General features: G+C 38.9%; 1 protein-coding gene across 6 annotated transcripts in view; it reads right to left on the bottom strand.

Annotated features, from left to right (window-relative positions):
* Nucleotides 1-6,173: 6,173 nt before the first annotated feature.
* LOC131225770 (protein COFACTOR ASSEMBLY OF COMPLEX C SUBUNIT B CCB4, chloroplastic) overlaps nucleotides 6,174-21,726 on the bottom strand; it is a 51,666-nt gene continuing 36,113 nt past the window's right edge. For 2 of the 6 annotated variants that reach the window (XM_058221356.1, XM_058221362.1), the window contains exons 8-10: nucleotides 18,102-18,259; nucleotides 17,502-17,545; nucleotides 16,660-17,415 (exon numbers count right to left, since the gene is read on the bottom strand). In XM_058221356.1, the coding sequence (XP_058077339.1) occupies nucleotides 18,173-18,259 (87 nt within the window). In that variant the 3' untranslated portion in view covers nucleotides 16,660-17,415; nucleotides 17,502-17,545; nucleotides 18,102-18,172. Of the gene's footprint in view, nucleotides 6,427-16,659; nucleotides 17,416-17,501; nucleotides 17,546-18,101; nucleotides 18,260-21,726 lie in introns of those variants that run through there. The other 4 variants (XM_058221360.1, XM_058221357.1, XM_058221359.1 and 1 more) reach the window with 4 other exon arrangements.

Here is a 21,726-nt window from a genome sequence, read left to right as displayed (position 1 = left end):
CTTTCTTTGTATATATCAATGTCGAGAATCCTTTTTGCAGCCCCCAGATCTTTTATATGAAATTTCCTGGATAACTGAGCCTTTAATATGTTGATTTCAGACATGTTATGGCTGGCGATAAGTATATCATCAACATATAACACTTGACTAATGAATTTTTCATCACTTAGTGATCTAAAATATACACAATGATCGAATTCGCTTATTTCTTGTACCACTACTTAAATGACTGTTTTAGGCCGTACAACAACTTCTTTAACCTACAAATCATATTCTCATTTCCCTACACCTCGAACCCTTTAAGTTACTTCATGTAAATCTTTTTTAGTTCCTCATATAGAAGGGCAGTCTTCACATCCAGCTGTTCCAATTCCAAATTGTATTGGACAACTAACGCCAATACAAATATGATAGATATTTACTTGACCATAGGCGCGGATATCTAACCAAAGTCGACACCTTCCTTTTGATCATGACACTTCATAACCAATATAACCATTGATATACACCTATCCAGTTTCAATATAACCCGATCTAGCATGACACTTCATAACCATTGATATACACCTATCTAGTTTCTTTCAGAAAATTCACTTATACCCGATTGCTTTCCTCCTAACGAGAAACTTCACTAGCTCCCACATTTCATTCTTGTACAAAGAGTCAATCTCATCATGTATCGCTGCTATTTATTTCTCAACATCTTTGTTTTATAAAGCTTCTTGAAAAGTAGACGGATCCTCCTCATCTGTAATGAGAGTAAATACAACATATTAGTCATCCATGTATCTCAACGATACCCTGCGATCCCTGGTGGATTTCTCCTGACAGGTGGTGTAACCACCTCTTCCTGTACCTCTATCTGTGACTTAGCTTCTTCAAGTGTTTTACATTTGTCTGTTTCAACATCAATCGCTGATTTTTCCATTCCCTTGTGTCCATCCTTCCGAAACAATAAACCTTCATCAAACTTGATGTCCTGGCTAAATATGATTTTCCGTGAAACCCAGTCATACAATCTGTATCTTTTCACTCATCACCATAGTAAAAAAAAGTACACTTATTCATCCTTTGGTCCAACTTATCTCTTTTAACTGACGGTACATAAGAGTAAGCATCATAATTAAATATGCGTAACTCCAAGTAATCAACTACTTGACCATTCCATATTTCTTCTAGAATTTTACAATCAATGGGTATAAATGGTGATCTATTCACTAAATAGCAAGCTATAGAGATGGCTTCATCCCATAATTCCTTGCCCAAACTAAAATTACTCAACATACTCAGAACCCTTTCCAAAAGGGTCTGGTTCATTCGTTCAGCCATGTCATTATGCTCTAGTGCATGCCTCACTGTGTTATGCTTCACTATCCCCCTACAATATTAATTAAATTCCCTATAAGTAAATTAACTGTCGTTATCTGTCCTCAGAACTTTCACTTTCCAACCTATCTGTTTTTTAGTCATTGCCTTCCAAGTCTTGAAAGTAGCAAACACATTGGATTTATGTTTCAAACAATAAACTCAAAACCTTTCTAGAAAAGTCATTAATAAATGTAAAAAAAATAATGACTCTCCTCCAAAAACAACGGGCAATGACCCCTACACATCTAAATGCACATAGTTAAGTCAATATTCACTAACATGCTTCTCAATAACTTTGATTGTTTCCCATATATGCAATGGTCACATATATTTAAATCAAAATTTTTAAAAAGAGGAATTAACTAATAATCAAGAAGTACCTTCATACCATACTCACTCATGTGGCCTAGGCATGCCGTGTCGACGTGGACTCCACTACAGTCGTTATAGCTCCACCTGATATAGTATTCTCAATCAAGCTATAAAGATTTTTGCTTTAATATGCTTCATAACTATGAGTACCCCTTTAATAAAAACTTTTAGGATATCTTTATAACTGGCGAACTTGCACCCAAGTGCATCAAGAGCTCCCAAATATATCAAATTCTTCTTCAAATCCAGAACGTGTCTCACATCGATCATAGTACGCTCCACCCCATTAAATATTCTAATGCGAACCGAACCAATTCCAATCATCTTGCAGGCATGATCATTGCTCATCATAACTAAGTCACTGTCAAACTTGCTATATGTGGTAAACCAACTTCAATGAGGACACATTTGGTACGATGCACCCGTATTCAAAATCCACTCATTGTATAAGTGACCGACCTTGGAGACTGACAACACGTTACAGTAACTCATTCCTTCACTAAATGTTATCGAATTGTCTTCCTTCGGCAAATCATCTAATTTTTCTTCATTCTGAATTTTTTCATTTTGACAATCCATTTTCACGTCCCATCATTCTATAATTCTAACACTTCAACTTGCCTTTGCTCTTCGACTTGGATCCCGATCGCGACTTCCCCTTCTCTCAACGCATCCATAGAAATACCTTCGCCTCCACTCTTCCTTCTCAACTGCTTCAATTAAAGTTTTGAGATGACGGTATCGACATACAGGGTATCTCTACCATAGCGTAGAGTATCCACCATATACTCATAGGACTCCGGAAGAGATGTCAACAAAATTAATGATTTGTCTTCTTCATCGATCTTCACCTCTACACTTATCAGTTTGCAAACTAGTTTGTTGATGACGTTAATGTGCTCAAAGAGATCCGACCCTTTCATCATTCTCAAAGTATAGAATTGTCTCTTCAAATAGAGATGATTAGAGAGCGATTTCGCCATATAAATACTCTCCAACTTCGCCTATAATCCTCTAGTAGTCGTCTCATCAATGACATTATACAAGACTTCATCGGTCAAGCACAATTGAATTAATTTTAGTTGCCCTCTGATCAAGTTCATCGTAATCCTCTTTCTTCATAGATTCCAGACGTCTCGCTTTTCCAAGAAGTGCATGCTACAACCCTTGCTGAACTAGAAAGGCTTTCATTTTTAACATCCGTATTTCAAAGTTATTTTTACTTAATGAATTTCTCTGTCTCGAACTTCACATTCAATCCCTTTGATGCCATGTTTTCAAATTCAATCTGATAACCCAACACACGACTCTGTTACCACTTGTTGGGCGCCAAAACTCCTTAATGGGCGTAGAAGCAACCTAAGACAGAATCAAATAATGCAATGGAGAAAGAAAAATTCAAACAACCACGGAGAATACAGAGATTTTTATGTGGAAAACCCTTGCAGGAAAAAATCATGGCACAAAATGACGATCAATCTACTCTATCAGAAGAATTAAAAGAAATAGAACAACTTACAGAATAGAAAACCCTAGTTTTTCCCTTTGCAAAACCCTATAAATCATGTAGGCTCTCCTTATTTTATCCTAATCGAGCTTAGAGACGTACTTATATACCCCCATATAAGATTAGAAACAAAACCTACACTTACTAAAAAAAATTTATGCATTCTGTCGGTTGCACCTTCGGTCAATCAAGATATCAATAAATTCTATCGATCAACCAAAACAAACCTCAGTTGATTGGGAACAACACAGCATGCTTTCGTCGACTCAACTGCACTGCACTAGATTAAAGGCACTCGATCAACATGCCCTTTTTTACAAACTACTTCACCGTAGATCTCTAAACTCATGGAGACAAAACACACACAAAAACAACAGTTATGGACGAAGAGAAATTGCTACAGAATGAATATGCCTGTAAAACGTTCTCAAAGTGTATCCATTGCTTGTGTTGCATCCGTATTTGCATAACACATACACCGTGACAGTCCAAAATGACGAGTCACTAACCTAGTGGATTCTAAAACCAACTACACCAATGGCTTGAATAGAAATGGCTGGAACATAGACATCATAAGTCTAGGTTACCTAACAAGTCTAGCAGGACCCTCATCAAGAAATTGTAGATGAATAGTTTTTACCAATAACATTCATTGGCTGATGAAATCGACAAGCACAATCATGGCATGCATGAACCATTGTGCATGCTTCAATGAGCCATGAGGCGCAATCCGTACTACCAAAAATACTCCAAAAGGTGAACCAAACAACAGCCATTGCTAGCATTCACTGGTGTCTTTGGGAAGAAAAGATCAATGACCCCAATGAATGGCATCAATAACATGATAACAAGATGATTTTTGGAGAAATTTCTTGTGATTTAATTCTAATGGGATTTTTATAAAGATATATATCTTATAAATGGAAATGAACACATTATGCATAGGAGGAAATTACTTCTACACACATAGAAAGGAACTAAAGTACTATCTATATACATGAAAGGAAAATCTAAATAGTAATTCTCTATCATAGAAATCAAAGAGGTTTTAAGATCTACTGATGTTTACCCTCTCAAATGTAAGAATGGCATGAGTTGAGTTGGACATATGTGCATCTATATGTGCAACTGGTATATAGTAGAAACTTTTAAAGTTGTTAGAGCAACACACGATTGGAGTTAGCATGGCTTTTCTTTCTCATATCCAAAAATGATAAGCTACACTGGTTGTATCATAAGTTATGATACAGTCATTTTTGCACTGACATGCAAAGTGTAGAATATCTAATCCAGGAAAAACGTGGGAAAAACCATGATCATCACCTGGTATGAAAATCAGGCCGGCCACAAATTGGGTGGACCACCAATACACTTAAGTCATACCATTTTCTTTCCATTGATCTTGATTTTGTGTCCCCGTTGATGAGTGGATCAGCATTATTTTTGTCTCAAGTGATCATCATGGTGTGAATGATTTGGATAATCTGCACATGTGACATGGCAACGGAAAAAATAATGGCTATATCTGATAATTTCTACTCTATAAAATGTAGACATCAATACACACAAAAAATATTGCATGCATAACCCTGAAAAAATGGGCTGAGAGTGCCGCTGCCCCACGAGAACCCTAGTTCAGGCCCCAATAACTATGAATCATGTAAAAAAGAACTGCCAAGGCCTGCATGCAATGCAACAATCTCCAACATTTATCTCCATTTAAGCCCCACCTGAGATCTTTATTGTTAGTGTTCTCGACACCCCACTCAGGCTGCCACATTACTGACTTCGTTAAATAATAATTAAAGTCTAAGCAAAGCTTGCACTTTGTTACAAGAATCGACTTTTCATCATATATATATATATATATATATATATATATATATATATATATATATATATATATATATATATATATATATATATATATATGCCGCATGCATCTTCCCATTAATCAGTATTAAAACTCCAACTAGCCATGTACCGCATTATCTATGGCAGCTATTATAGTATGCAACGTAGATTTCAAACTATTAGCCCACCAACATAACCTGCAGTTGGTCTCCTTTGATCAAACTCCAGAGAAAAACTAGCATCATCGTATCTTGTGATATTACCTTTAGGGCTTGTTTGTCTCACTCATTACTATCTATTTCGGCCTTTAGTAAATTTGTAATGATGATATTTTTATATTACTTTGATGTCAAACATCATCTAGACATGCTGATTTGACTGTTTGAATTCAAAATTTTCTCAATAATGCTACAAAAAAAGTGCGATGGTTGTAAAATCCTTTATTTGTCTATAAATACATCTGCATTTAACTATCAATTCTTAAATTATATGAATTGAAAATGCTAAACTCATAATAATGACATATTTCCTTTATGATATTATATTGAATAATTAGTGAAACAAACAAGCCCTTAATTTTATTATTATGCTGATGTGATGTTACCCTTTAAGCAGTGACATATGTCTCACTGTCTACCTGCTAATCACACTAACAAAGAAATCTGGCCTAGTGTACATCATACCAAGGTTGGCAAACTTGGGACTTGGACTCAACTTGGTTGGCCCACGAAACTTGATTCGGCTAGGTCAATCAACAAATCAAAGGTTACAATTGATCAAACCATCTGATTTTAGGGATGAGATGTAGAGACTATTAGTTCCATAATAGCACCGGTCTACATCAATGAAGTATGAACCACAATTCTCAGTTCCCACTCGTGTGACATAGGTCCATCAGTGAGAGAAACTTTTGATACTCTGGCGGAATGTTAAGGATGATACAAAGGCACTTTAAAGTCGGCACATGTGACATGGAAGTAGTCAAATTGAACCGTCCAAATTATTGGACCCAGCTTGGATGTATAATAAACCAAAAAATTAAACTTATTTGATTATCTTATCATCAAATTGGTGAACATTTATTGGATAGTTAAAAATGAAAGTATCCAACGGTCTTATCACCACAAAAGTCCAAGAATCAGTGGTTTGGATTGTTCAATGAATCTTATCTTTGGATGCTGCAGAATATTGTCAGTTTCTGTGAGTTAATACATGTCACATATAATATCAGGCGTCATCCGCAGCCTGAGTATCATAAAAGTCCTCCATCAGAACTATTCAGATTCCTATGCACCGAGACTTTATTCCTCATTTCACTTACGGAACTGGAAAATCAAAATCCAGAGAAAATCAATTTCAAATGGTGTGGATGAAGGGTAACAACGGGTAAAAGCAACAACAACAACAACAACAATAGCAACAACAACAACAACAACAATAACAACAACAACAACAACAACAACAATAATAATAATAATAATAAAAGAGGCCCTTTGCTTCTTCTTCTTCAATTCAAAAATCCCATTAGAAAATTCAGCAGATTCAAACGAAATCTGGTCGGATCTTGCTCCCTACAATTTAGGTCTTTGCACCAATTTTGACTCGGTGGGGCTTAAAAAATAGGTTGACTTGGCCAGTAAGCCAAGGTTGCATCATAAATGCATGGTGTGGTTGTATATGGAACAATAGACAAGTATTCGCTTTCTTCATTTCAGTGAAGAGATAAATATCAGGAAAGCCTGAAGTTCGTTGCTCGACTGTTCGCCGGTATTCAAGTCATGTAATAAATCTCTCAATCTACTTTGAGATAGTCAGCTGTGATTCCAAATGCTTCTTCTATGGAGCACTTTTTAATCATAAATTCAATACATGTGGCATCACTTACTCATGTGTTATTATTTCCTATCATGATGATGCCTTCTATATATGCAACCAACACAATCGTGTATGTCTCACTTTACCATATAACCAACACAATAGAGTATGTCTCACTTCGTCTTATAGAAATAGAGTGGTCAACCTAGCTACATTTCATATGGAATTCGAACACTACTTTACTGAACTTGTCAAACCAAGTTCTTTGCTATCATTTTAACCCATAAATCGATTTTTTTTAATTTTTTTTTAATGACATACCTTATCAAACTCACCCGAAGCAACAAAATCAAGTGATTGCTCTATGTAAACTTCTTCAATAAGATCTCCATGAAAAACATTCTTCACATCAAGTTGACACAAATGCTAATTCAAAATTTCAGCAATAGACCAACCACACATACCAAGTGAAACTTTGCCACAAGTGATATTTTCAAATAATCAACTCCAGGAGTCCGAGAGTACCCTTTAGTAACTAATCAGGCTTTTAACAATCCACAGAGCCATCCAGATTGTGTTTTACTATATAAACTCATCTGCACCCAACTGCATGATTTCCAGCAGGTAATTAAGCTAATGACCAAGTTTAATTATGATAGTGACGCAGGGGAGGAAGTGAGGTCGAGCACCATCTTCCTCAAGAGGATAACTATTCCGAATCCACGGAACTTCTCTGGACTCCTCACAGAGACTTCTCGAATCCACGAGGAAAGAAAGCAGAAAATAGAAATAAATTCTAATAAATTCGAAATTGATTAATGAATGAATAAAAATGAGTTCACAACCCTTTAAATAGGGGAACCAAGCAATGGGAAAGAAATCAGAATCAAACTACAACTAAAACTCCTAGAATTCGCGATTTACTATAAATAGTAAACTTACTATTTATAGACGGTCGTGATGTCTACTAGTGCGCAAGGTTTTCGGCCAAAAATAGTAAGTGTCCTATTTGGCTTCACCAAACCATTCTCCTAATTATTCTAAGCTCTTTTCACGTTGGGTGCAACTCCTAAAGCCCGATGGATGAAGAGTTATAAGCAAACTAAAACTTACTATTTATAGTAAAAATGAAATTAAAACAGGGAAACGACCATTGATCTAGGGGTTTTTCGCAATTCCGGGCTGCGCAACCCGGCATAGCGAGGTTGGTTGGCTAAAGTAGCTCGTTCTATCCCAAAATCATATATTTTACGTCAGATAACTCATTCCGGATTGCGAGATACGCCCGATCTAAGGTCCGATGGTTCGGATCACTTCTGTCGTCAACCGGGCCTTTTCTGATCCATTTTGGCCATGAAACTGTCCACAACCCACTCTACATCAGTCCCCTCCACTTCAAAAGAACTCGTCCTCGAGTTCTCATCCTGCGCTGGTTCATGATACTCAGTCAGGTCCGCGACGTTGAAAGTTCTTGAGATCGCCATGTCATTTGGAAGATCAACAACATAAGCGTTGTCATTGATCTTTCGAATGATTGGTACCGGCCCAATCTTTTTATTCTTCAACTTATTGTACGTTCTGGTCGGAAATCGTTCTTTGTGCAGATGGACCAGTACTTGGTCACGCACCTCGAACACTTTTTGTCTCCGATGCTTATCCGTTTGCTTCTTATATTTTTCGTTCGAAGCATGTAGCTTGGTTTGTACCTCCGCATAAATGCCTATGATCTTGTCAGCCATATGTTCTGCTATAATGCTCATGCCTGGGAGCTTGGGTAGAGGGACCAAGTCTAGTGTGTGGCGAGGTACTCGTCCATAAATAACCTGGAACGGGGATTTCCCAATCGAGTAGTTCACCATGTTATTGAATGCAAACTTCGCTTGAGACAAAGTCAAATCCCACTGCTTCGGTTTTTCTCCTGAAATACATCGAAGGAGGTTTCCCAACGTGCGATTCACAACCTCAGTTTGACCATCAGTCTATGAGTGGTAGGCACTGTTGAACTGAAGTCGTGTATCGAATCGAGTCCACAAAGTCCGCCAAAGGTGACTTATGAACTTCGTGTCACGGTCAGAAGTAATAGTCTTGGGAACCCCGTGTAGCCGTACAATTTCTATGAAGAATAGATTCGCCACATGTGTTGCATCGAGAGTCTTCTTGCATGGAATAAAGTGCATCATCTTGGAGAAATGATCTACTACCACGAACACTGAATCCATGCCGCGTTGTGTTCGTGGGAGACCAAGTACGAAGTCCATAGATAAATCCTCCCAAGGGCCGTCAGGCATGGGAAACGGGGTGTAGAGGCCCATATTATGAGATTGCCCCTTGGAGGTCAGACAAATATAACAATATTGGACTACCTTTCCTATATCACGTATCAATTGTGGCCAGTAATACCGTTCTTCCACAGGAGCTCGCGTCTTGTCTTGCCCAAGGTGTCCACTGAGGCCACCTCCATGTAACTCTTGGATTATCTGTTCCCTTAGCGAACTGTTCGGGATGCACAGTCAATTTTCTTTGAAAAGGAACCCGTCTTGCATATGTAAGTCACTGGGGTGACCTTCTTGGCATCTAACTTATACGTCCTTCAAGTTGTCGTCATCGGCATATATGTCTTTGAGGCGCTTAAACCCGACAACCTCATTGCTCATAGTGACTAACAAAGTTGCACAGCGACTCAGTGCATCAGCTACTTTGTTCTGATGCCCTGATTTGTGTTTTAGTACGATTGTGAATTCCTGCAAAAACAAGATCCATCTAGCATGCACACGGTTAATGTTAGCTTGACTATTAATGAATTTGAGAGCTTGATGGTCCGTGTAAAGTATGAATTTCCTTTTAATCAAATAATGTCGCCAGTGTCGCAGTGCCTGGACCACCACGTATAACTCGATCTCATATGTAGACCACTTCTTGTGTGCATCGCTAAGTTTTTCACTGTAGAAGGCTACCGGCCTACCTTCTTGAGACAAAACTCTCCTAATTTCGACATATGAAGCATCACATTCGACTTCAAATAGTTTGTCGAAGTTGATAAGTACAAGAACAGGGGTCGTGGATAATCTACACTTGATTTCAGCAAAGCTCCTGTCGGCTTCGTCAGTCCACTGAAACTGCTCTTTCTTCATGCAATCTAATGGTACTGAAATTTTTCACGAACCGACGATAAAATGTTGCCACTCCATGAAAACTTCACACTTCGTGAATATTTGTGGGAACCGGCCATTCTCTGATTGCCTTCACGTTTTCCTCATCCACTCGAATGCTCGTGGATGTTACGACAAAATTCAAAAATAATAGGCTATCAGTCATAAAGCTGCACTATTTTAAATTGAGATACAGTTTATTTTTAGTGAGCACTTGAAGGACCTTCTTGAGGTGTTCCATATGGGTGGTTTCGTCTTGACTGTATATCAAAATACATCGAAATAAACCATAACGAACTGCCCAATGAAAGATTTCAGAACTTGGTTCATCAATCTCATAAATGTACTAGGCACATTCGAAAGACCGAAGGGCATAACCATCCATTCGTATATTCCTTCCTTGGTCATAAAGGCCGTTTTCCACTCATCACCCGGCCATATTCGAATCTGATGTAGCCACTCCTTAGGTCAAATTTAGAGAATATTTTTACACCCTTTAGCATGTCCAGCATATCGTCCAACTGTGGTATAGAAAATCTGTATTTTATGGTAATTTTGTTGATAGCTCGGCTGTCAACACACATGCGCCAACTTCTATCTTTCTTTGGAGTTAATAGAGCTAGTACAGCACATGGACTCATGCTTTCTCGAATAAGACCCTTACGAATAAACTCCTCTCTTGTCCCTGCAGAATCTCGCACTCATTCGGACTTATTCGATAATGAAGATGATTAGATAAACTGGACCCAGGAACAAAGTCGATATGATGTTGGATATCCCGCATGGGGGATAACCCATCGAGAAGGTCATCGGGCCAGATTTCTTTGAATTCATGTAACAGGGGCCTTAGTCTTTCAGGGATGATGGTAGGCTCGAGTTCTTCCCCTTTTACAATTAATGCATAAGTCTGTCCTGTTTCTTTGGATTCTTCCACGAAGTCCCGTATGGTTAAGAGAAAATGGCCTTCCACTTTAGAAGTTTCAGGTGGTCCCTCTGGATCCATAGGTGCCAATATGGTCTTCCGGCCATCCTTGACGAAGATATATATGTTATCTCACCCTTTATGAGTAGCGTCACGATCAGATTGCCAGGGTCGACCGAGTAATATGTGACATGCTTCCATGTTAACTACATCGCATATTACTTCATCCTTATAATGTTTGCCAATTGAAAAGGATATGGTGCACCGTTCAGTTACCCTTGTTTCGCTGACCTTCTTGATCCAACCGATTGTATATGGAGAGGGATGACGCTCCGTTTTCAATTACAATTTTTCCACCATGACCTTAGAGATGATGTTCTCGTTGCTCCCGCTGTCAATGATTATGTTACAAATCTTTCGATTCACCGTACACCTAGTACGGAAGATGTTATGCCACTGTGGATGCACTTCTTTTCTTAGCACATATAATAGTCACCTCACGACGAGCGACTCGCCGTGATCTTGCTGAACTCAACCTGAATCATCTGTCTCGTCCTCGGTGGTATGCTCTTATTCTTCAATATTTGGATATTCATAAGCATTATTAACACTACCATCATTGATGGCAAGGTTTGTCACTTTTTGCTGGGGACAAGTATTTGATAGGTGGCCCGGTTGGCCACAACGATAGTAGTTGTCTGGCCTTGGACGAGCATAAGGGTTCGGGATTCTACTTGGACCAGCAGCAGTCGGTACGCCCTTTTAGAGTCTAGCTTGCCCGCTTCCCTAATCTCGGTTATCAGACGTAGGAGGTTAAATGCGTGCTCCTACGGGTTCCTTCTCCTTAGGCTGAAGTTTCCTGGGGCGGACCTGCCACAAAGATCCTTGCAGTAGGATAGGTCCTTGTGTTAGGACGTTCAAGTTGCGCTTCTACCTGAGTAGCCAACTTGATCACATCATTCATCGTCCAGACGGACTGCATCTGGACCCGATCCTGGATAGCTATACGTAATCCATCGTTGAATCGGGCGACTTGCTGCGATTCAGTGTCAACCAAATCGTTACGTGCCACCAAGCGGTAAAATTCTTCTGTGTATTCTCTCACCGATCGACTACCCTGTCGACAATTTTGGTATTGTTGAAATAATACCTGATCGTAATTGCTAGGGAGGAATCGGGCATATAGTAGCTACTTCATCTGCTGCCAAGTGCAGATTGGTGCTTTCATCTGCCTGGTTCGCGCAAGTTGCAGTTGTTCCCACCAAGTTGAAGCTCCTCTTTTCAACTTGTAGGCCACAAGCTTGACCTTCTTTGCTTCAGAGGTGTCCATATAGTCAAAAAATCGCTCAACTTCATAAAGTCAATTAAGGAAATCCTCAATGTGTAGTTGGCCATTGAAGATAGGAATATCAACTCGCATCTTGAATTCTCGATCCGTTCGATCTACTCAATCGCCACCTTGTTTGGGGTGTTGGAAGATTATGTCGTCGATTTCCTCTTCACTGGAGCCCCCTTCCTCAGGAATGACCCTTGGATGCACTGTCAGTACTATCTTGCGATCAAGGCGATTACGAGTTTCAGCAATTGGCGGTGGAGGATTACCACCAGGAACACGGAGTTGCCTTCGGTTTTCCGCCAAGAGATCCGCTATGTGGTCGATGGAAGATATTAATTAGGTAGTTGTTTATAAAATTCTCTTTAGTAAAATCCTAAAAACTATGATGCCTATGAATATGCACAAACATGTATATGACACATATATCAAAAATCCAAGCCATTCATCAAGTAGTGCATATTGTGTGCATGTGACGCAGGGGAGGACGTGAGGTCGAGCACCATCTTCCTCAAGAGGATAACTATTCCGAATCCACGGAACTTCTCTGGACTCCTCACAGAGACTTCTCGAATCCACGGAACTTCTCTGGACTCCTCACAGAGACTTCTCGAATCCACGAGGAAAGAAAGCAGAAAGTAGAAATAAATTCTAATAAATTCGGAATTGATTAATGAATGAATAAAAATGAGTTCACAACCCTTTAAATAGGGGAACCAAGTAATGGGAAAGAAATCAGAATCAAATTACAACTAAAACTCTTAGAATTCGCGACTTACTATAAGTAGTAAACTTACTATTTATAGATGGTCGTGATGTCTACTAGTGCACAAGGTTTTCGGCCAAAAATAGTAAGTGTCCTATTTGGCTTCACCAAACCGTTCTCCTAATTATTCTAAGCTCTTTTCACGTTGGGCGCAACTCCTAAAGCCCGATGGATGAAGAGTTATAATCAAACTAAAACTTACTAGTTATAGTAAAAATGAAATTAAAATAGGGAAACGACCGTCGATCCAGGGGTTTTTCGTAATTCCGGGCTGCGCAACCCGGCATAGCGGGGTTGGTTGGTTAAAGTAGCTTGTTCTACCCCAAAATCATATATTTTACGTCAGATAACTCATTCCAGATTGTGAGATACGCCCGATCTAAGGTCCGATGGTCCGGATCACTTCTGTCGTCAACCGGGCCTATCTGATCCATCTTGGCCATGAAACTGTCCAGAACCCGCTCTACATCAGATAGTATAGCCATCTCTTCTTCCATTGCTCATTTTCACCCATCACAACTCAGAACCTCTTGGAAAGAATGGGAAATAAACACATAAGAATGAGATAAAGCAAGTTGTTAAAATGAATGAAAAAAAAATAATGAACAAAACAGAGTTGGAAATAGGATACAAAGTACATGACCATATATCCTATAAATAAATTATCTTCATCTGATGCTAGAGGCAAGGACTTGGAAAAATGATTATCTTCACATCATGAGGATTGGCAAAAGTCATGCTCATATGTACTCCATCTTCATGTTTGGAACGTCTAGAGTAAACCTGCAAAAGCCGATCTACACGTTGCACAGACGTCTCCTAAACTCCAGGTACAGTGAGAAGAGTCGTTGTGGGTCTCACTTCAAACTATAAAGGCTTTCTTTCCTTAGAGAAATATGGAATTTGTTCCAAGAATGTGACTACAACTTCAATGCCACTATCTTTGCCGAGGAGGAGCACACTCAAAAGCCATAACCAAAGCGCTTTTCCATTTTGGACAGTGTAACCGTATCACCCGTGGTATTGGCATATAAACGGAGGAGATAGGCTTAGAGATATAACCCTTAATGCAATCATCGGATGAACAAACCCGATTCGCCTAAGCAAGCTTACCAATAAGGTCCCAATACGCATGAGTAGTATGGTTACTAAGAGTATAATGAGTACATTGACGATTATCATAACCACGACTGTGGACCACTGAAATTTGTACCTTGACTAAATTTTTTTACCACGCCTTCCTAATTATCTGTACCTCCAAAGCGACCACCTCCTGAATCTCTACCAGCAAAATGACCATAACAATTACAACTGCCACCACGACTTCCCCATTTCCTCTATTGGATGCAGAAACAAATGCAAAACGATCTGCGGAAGTAAAACTCTGTATACTAATTGCATGCTGAACGCAACTGAATCTCACAGCATGAAAGGATCTGTGCTCAGACAACAATGAACTTAAGATGAAGACCATAGAGGAATCTAGTTACACAGAATTTCTCTCTGCCATCTCTTAGTCTCATAATCGGTAGACATGGACTGGTATATATATAGTTCTTCCTACAGAGTTCGTAAAGTTGAATAATACTCTCTGATACTCTTATTACCTTGTTGAAGAGCGAGTGTATTCGATAGTAACTCATAGATCCAAGTTAAAACTTTTTACCTGAATGCATTTCTCAAATTATTACAGACGTCCTTTGTTGTCTTGAAAAAGTTGAATAATACTCTCTGATACTCTTATTACCTTGTTGAAGAGCGAGTGTATTCTATAGTAACTCATAGATCCAAGTTAAAACTTTTTACCTGAATGCATTTCTCAAATAATTACAGACGTCCTTAGTTGTCTTGAAAAAATTAGCATTCGCACTAATCTGAGGCTCCATATTGTTCCATAACAATGCTCTAATTTGAACATTCTATACCATGAAATCTTTATACTCTGTTAAACTTTCATCAAGTTAGTAAGATGTTAAATACGTTAATTCCCCTTTTCTTATAAAGAGAACCTCTATCGATGCGGCCCATTGCAAATAATTTGCTCCACTGAATTTAGTCAATATAATTTGAACCTTCGTAACTCAACTATAGACAAAAGACTAGTCTTGGCTTTATTCTTGACATCCACTGCTGTAGGCAAAATCAGATATACAAGTGAAGAACATTTAACTTTAATTTACACATGAATTTCAGAAAACTACATATATCAACCAATGCAATTACTTGATAGCAATGCTTGATACAAAAATTTCATATGTACACTTGTTCTCTAATCCTTGTCATATGGAACTTCCACACACTTTAGATCTCAAATCTGACCACGTGTGCATGACAACCCACTTTTATCCATCACAGTGGTGTTATAAGAAAGTGGGTCTCACATACATTCACGATACACAATTACATGCCCTATTACGAGGTGGTTGAAAGAGAATTTGTGTAGATCATCCCCAATGACTTTAAAATTTCACTAAAATTACATAGAAGAATAAAAATAGAGGGAACAAGTTAGTGGATGGAAGAGATTAATGTCCGAATCAATTTGGTTCTAATACCATGTGGTGTGGTTGATAAAAGAGATATAGAAGAAGAAAGGAGAAAAAATGAAAGGAAGAGAAAATGAGATATTAAGGTTCACACAGACACACACACACACCCTTCTCTTTTCTATTAACATGGTTTTTAGTGATTACAATAATGTCATTAGTAACAAAAGTAAGAATACCTATTATGTCGTAAAGATAGATAGGTTGTAAATGGGCCATAGAATGGCCCATATCCAATAACAGATATGATTGGGCCCACTAATGGCCCATGCATAAAAAAATCTCCCACAAAGGAAAATCTAATCTTTTAACATGTTGAGCAAACAATTGGTTTAGACAGAAAAACACGGAATATGTCCACATTTAACTAGAAAATGCCCGAATTTTTTGTCTTCCAATCTGGGTTTTAGTGCACAGATCATTGATACAGTGGCACCTAATATCAACAACTTGGATCACTAAACCATGGGCCTCACTTGTATTTGTATAAATTAAAAATCCGACAACACTGTAGAAAGCACAGTCATATATATAAAGTTTCAAATCATACTCGAAGGGGAAGTGAAGTTACACTTATCTAGAAACTGTGGAGAAATCAACCCCAAAGAACAGAACGTGAAAGCACCGGAACATAAACTTCTACACTCAGGCATGAAGCACCAGGCTCCTATCATAACTTAGGCCTGGAAATCATATCCATGGAAACATCTACAGATACAAAGCCGTAGATCACTTGTAACAATTACAATAATCCAACATAGAGCAAAACACGATTTTGGTTTTTAGCAAAGAACAGGTACACTTCATGAGTGTCCATGGCCACACATGACACGGTGGAAACCATCTCCTTAGCTGAGTTTGGTGATCTGGGGGAATCCCTATGCATATTCCCTCCAACTTCAAATTTTGTGGAAAAGCACATGGGTCTGCACATACACCAACTCATGGTGGGAGATGGCTTCCACACTATCTTGTGGGGCCATTGACGTACTGATATTTTCTAGAGAACATTGTTCAGTTTAAATCATGCTCTAAAAGTGCATGATAAGATTGTCTGAACAGCAATGGCACATATGCGTTACATTTATACAACACTATTAAGCATGTCTATAATAAGCACAAAAAGTAACATTGAATGTGGCCTACTGCTGCATGTTTCCTTAATTGATCACTGCTAAAATTTTCTCCTGAACCGTTTATTTGGAGGATATTGAATCATACAATCTGAAAGAATATTGGCACATCCCCCATCAACAGTGGATCTCATCAGATCAATGGTTTGGAGCTCCAAAGCCTCAAATGTGTGGTCCTGCCCACAGGCAAACTGAAAGCTTGCTGATGAGAAGGATTATAACTGTAACCATTATGATAAGGAACCACCCCTTTGAAGTTACATTCACAGAAACCCAACTTTAACCTTGGTTTGGAGACGAGTAATGCAACAGTGGCCTCCTTTGTCTTGCTTTTCTTCTCTATACGATGGACAATATATAGAAAAATTATAGTCATGCTTTGGTGGCCTCCTTTTTCTTGCTTTTCTTCTCTCGGCGCTGAGTTCTTCAGAGAACAAAAATCAGCATAAGATCCAAAAACCATCTAACAGTAGTTTAAGGTAAAACATCCACAAATAATCTTCTCAGCACATGCATTTGTCACTTCTGCCAATCGAGACATTTCTCAAAAGGTAAGCATGAAGTTTCAAACCCTACTCCTGCTTGCACCACGATATGTAACTACACCATTACCAAGAGTGTTGAATCCACCAACTCATTTTCCTATCACACTATGCCCAAGAATTGAATAAACTTCAGCTCCAGATCAGCAACCAAGTAAAATAAGCAATGCTGACCAGTATTAACTATCAATTACTGCTATTAAAAACAGGATATTGTTGAGGGTTGTTGTGAGTTTTCCTACAATACAAAGAGGAATCATGACTGATCTTATTCTAGAAACATGTGACATAGGATATTTCAAATGTATACAATTGTTATCTTCAATATTATGACTATTGAGTACTGAACTCCGTGAAAGTTCAAATACATAATAATGTTATGTTAGCAAAACTAATATGGGGATGTTCACATAAACTTCAATGGATGGTAAGTTACCGTCCACATGTTCACACAGGCCCACATGTCATGTGTGGACATTGGATCCATCCAAAAGAGAGGCCCTCCAGGAAGAACACCTTGTCAAAAGCTCAAGCTAGTCACCCCTCATGGCCAAACCATGTGAAAACAATGGAAGGCTGTCTGATTCAACATAAACATGCGGCCAGCCTGATGAGTGGATCGACTTATTTTCTGCTAGGTTATCTTCATGGTGTATTCCCTTTTAAACGATTCAGAGGTCATACACATGTTGCAATGTTGCCACGTATACACAAGGTGAACAGTAACTTATCGTCCACTTGGGTGTATGTAATACACTATATACATATAGTTACAATGTAAAGAAGTCGGTTACCTCTGGAAACCATCCTCATTGTATGGTCAGCACGCATATAGTCAAAAGTGATCCTTTCCAGCTGTTTAGGTTCAAATATTTTGCACTGCTGATGTAAGGGTGCTTGCAAACTTGGAACATGTTGCATCCAGCTTCTCAGCAATTAATGTAATCCATGCCTGCAACATGAAATAGAATGTGGTAGTATAAATGATTAAGAAATTAGAATGCATAGTATGAAGATCGGATACAAGCATAACAAGTCAAATAGAAGGCATAATTAGAGCAGAAAATGACAATACCCAGAGAAATTACATGCAATAGAGCGAAACAGTGAGAGCAGCATGGCTAGCCATCATTTCTTTTGACCGATAGGTTTGACGAACAACCAACATTCATGATCACTCAGTACTTTTCTTTCTTTTTTTTCCTTTTCTTTTCTTTTCTTTTCTTTTTTCCTAATTTTACAGCTCCAATCAGTGACACCAAAAAATTAAAATAATAAAACAAAAGCTACAACTTCACACAGGCTACAACATGGCCTCTTATGTGCTACTTGCATAATAACACTGTTAAGTTCATGTTCTTTGAGAGAAGGGAAAATTTTATTCAGAAAGAGCAAAACACCCGGTAAAACAGCAATGCAAGGTAAACAAGAGGAATCAACACCTCGGAAGACATCCAAGCATGCCAAATCAAAAGACTCTGAAGCACAGCCAACAAATGGCTTAAGAGCAAATCCCCAAAACCACCACATCCAATTTGGCTTGCCTGAACAACTGATCAGAATTATGATGGCCATCATGAAAACATCTACAGTTGTGCTCAGCCAATATTGACCACAGGCCAGCCAGGAGTGAAAATCTCCACAAAATTCCTCCTTTGTGTCCAACACCGCCCTATGCTAAGCCCCCCGCAAAAAAAAAAAAAACACGAACTAATCAAAGATGACATCACCCAACAACACAGAAATAAATCAAAGATTCCCCCAAACAGCACTGGCAAAAATACAATGCAAGAATGAATGGTCCATTGGGCACATGCTACACGCATTTAAAATCATCATAGTTCTTTAAGAAAATTGTCAATTATAAGCATCTTGACCTCAGCCACTAACCAATCAAAGGTGATTGCCCTAGGCAGCCCCCTGTAAGGCAATACAAATACCGTGAAGTCATGAAGATCCTCACACCAAAGGAGAGTGAATCGCCTTATAAAAAGACCTAACAAATAATCTTCCTGACGTTTCTAACCTCCAAACCCAAGCTCTCCCTCACATAACAAAGGGAACCAACCAGTGCTAAAGGAGATTCAGCAATCCCACCATCTCGACTAGCTCATTATCAATTAGATTCCTGCAAAAGGAGCCGAAACCACCTGAACCCCCAAGATGTTGAAAAACTGGGAGATGGTCATTTCCCCATCAATCGCAACAGGGTTAGTCTAGGGAAAATAACATAAAGAGCCCTATTTGAGCACCAAACAACCTTCACGAACTTGATATGAGAACCATTTTCCCCGAAAAAATGACAATTCTTCCTTGAAGAAGTTGGCAATTCTGAAAATTGCCTTCCAAGCAGTGTTCGAGTTGTCGGTGTCGCTACAAGATTCGCTGGCCGGAGATAAAGATATAATATCGTTATCGCCGAGAATATCGCCGATAACCGGAAATGCAGGAAAAAAGGGGGAAACATGGAGAAAATGGTGAAATTTTTCAGTGAAACTTCAGGACATGCCTAAACACATATATTTACATATTTAGGAATGAAAAATTTACAAAAAGAATACATTAAATTAAAAGTTTTCATTTAATGGGGGCCAAAAAGCATGCGCTGACCCAATTAGCAAAATATCATTTTTAGAGCTTTCTATTTTTTGCCCAAAAATAGAAGTTGAGTAGAAATTTGAAGAAATTATCCCCATTCAACTGAACCAGGGCCTGCCTGGATGTTATTTTCTGATACAATGATTTCTTTCTAGCAAAAGTGTCACAATTGTACAAAATCGGTTAAGTGCCAAAGGTGGGCCACACCATGATGATCAACTGGAATGAAAACCAGATCAATCCCCTCTTTTGGCTGGCACACATGTACACTAAGTATTCCATCGGCTGCTCATTGATTTTGAAGTTGTGGCCCACCCAAAAATCGGTTCATCTTGATCATCAAGGTGTGTCCCACCATTTTCATGGATCTGATATACTATCAAAGACACGTTTACAGTAAAAAAAGAGGCGAGATGTTCATTGGATGGCCCCAAAAAGTTTTAAATGGTCAATGTTCATTCAACACTGTTTCCTGTAATGTGGTCCACTTAAGATTGGGATATACCTTTTTTTTGGTCTCATACCGTAAAATTATCTATAAAAATAGATGAACGGCGTGGATGAAACATATACATCATGGTGGGACCCACAGTGCAATGGCTGGTGGCAGGGGAATAGCCAATCCGTTTCCGATCCGCACGGACGCGACTTAGATACTGACAAGTTGAGTAGCGATCGGCTACTGAGGTGATGTCACCATGTTCTGTAGGCCCCACTACGATGTATGTGTTGTATCCACACCGTCCATCCATTTTGAGATATCATTTTAGGCCATGAGCGAAAGGATGAGGTAGATAAAAATCTGCAGTGGACCCCACCACAGAAAACAGTTCAAGAGTGATTCCTACAATTGAAACTATCCTAAGGCCGGCCATAACGTTATTTGAAATCCAACCCGTTCAAAAGTCAAAAATGACACGAAAGAAGGGAAAACACGAATATTAGCTTGATCCAAAACTTATGTGGCCCTCCAAATATTTTTCAACGGTAGACATTCAATTCAACTATTTCTTATGCTGTGGTCCATTTGAACATTGGATATGCCTCAAATTTTTTTATATAAAGGCCTGAAATTATCTTTTAACGTGTATGGACGGAGTGGATAAAATAAATAAATCATGGTGGGCCTTACATGCGGTGGCCGGGCTGCCTTTATACACGCGCGGATTGTTTTCCGCGTAATGCGTTGATATACGCTCACTGCGTTCGTACGTAATTGGTGCGAACTTTTTGGTGGGCCATCATACATGATGGGAGTATAAAATCTGAACGGTCCACGTGATGCAGAACCCCATGAAACCTGTAAGGCCCAACTTTTACTTTGATCCAAAACTTTGGTGGGCCATGAAAAAAGAAAAATGTTTCTATCTATTGATTTGCATTTCTCTTTTCTATAGCCTACCAGAGTTTTAGATCGGTAAGAAATTTGCCCCTACGAGGTTTCATGTGATTCCGCATCACATGGACCGTCCGGATTACACTCCCATGACACGTGTACAAAGGTGCGCATGTGCGTAGGTGCGTAGGTGCGCATGCCTCATTAGGCTGGTAAGAAAAGAAAAGAAAGAAAAAAAAAACCCGATATCTATTACGGGTTTTTCTTTACGAAAAGGAAAAAAAAAACCCCAAAATTTTGTGGAAGAGATATCTCCGCCGAAGAAATGAGATATTTGAAAGAGGGTTGATGCAGAAAGGGGATTTTCAAACCTGAAAATCCAAACGAAATGGCACCGGGCGCTGTTGATCGATGCGTTCTTCCGAGCTCCAACTTCCGATCCGATCAATAAGTAGGCGATCTTCTCGATTCCGATATTTTTTCCG

The sequence above is a fragment of the Magnolia sinica genome, chromosome 14 (genome assembly GCF_029962835.1).
Source record: "Magnolia sinica isolate HGM2019 chromosome 14, MsV1, whole genome shotgun sequence".
Taxonomy (NCBI): Eukaryota; Viridiplantae; Streptophyta; class Magnoliopsida; order Magnoliales; family Magnoliaceae; genus Magnolia; species Magnolia sinica.
This window is presented reverse-complemented; position numbering and strand designations above follow the sequence as displayed.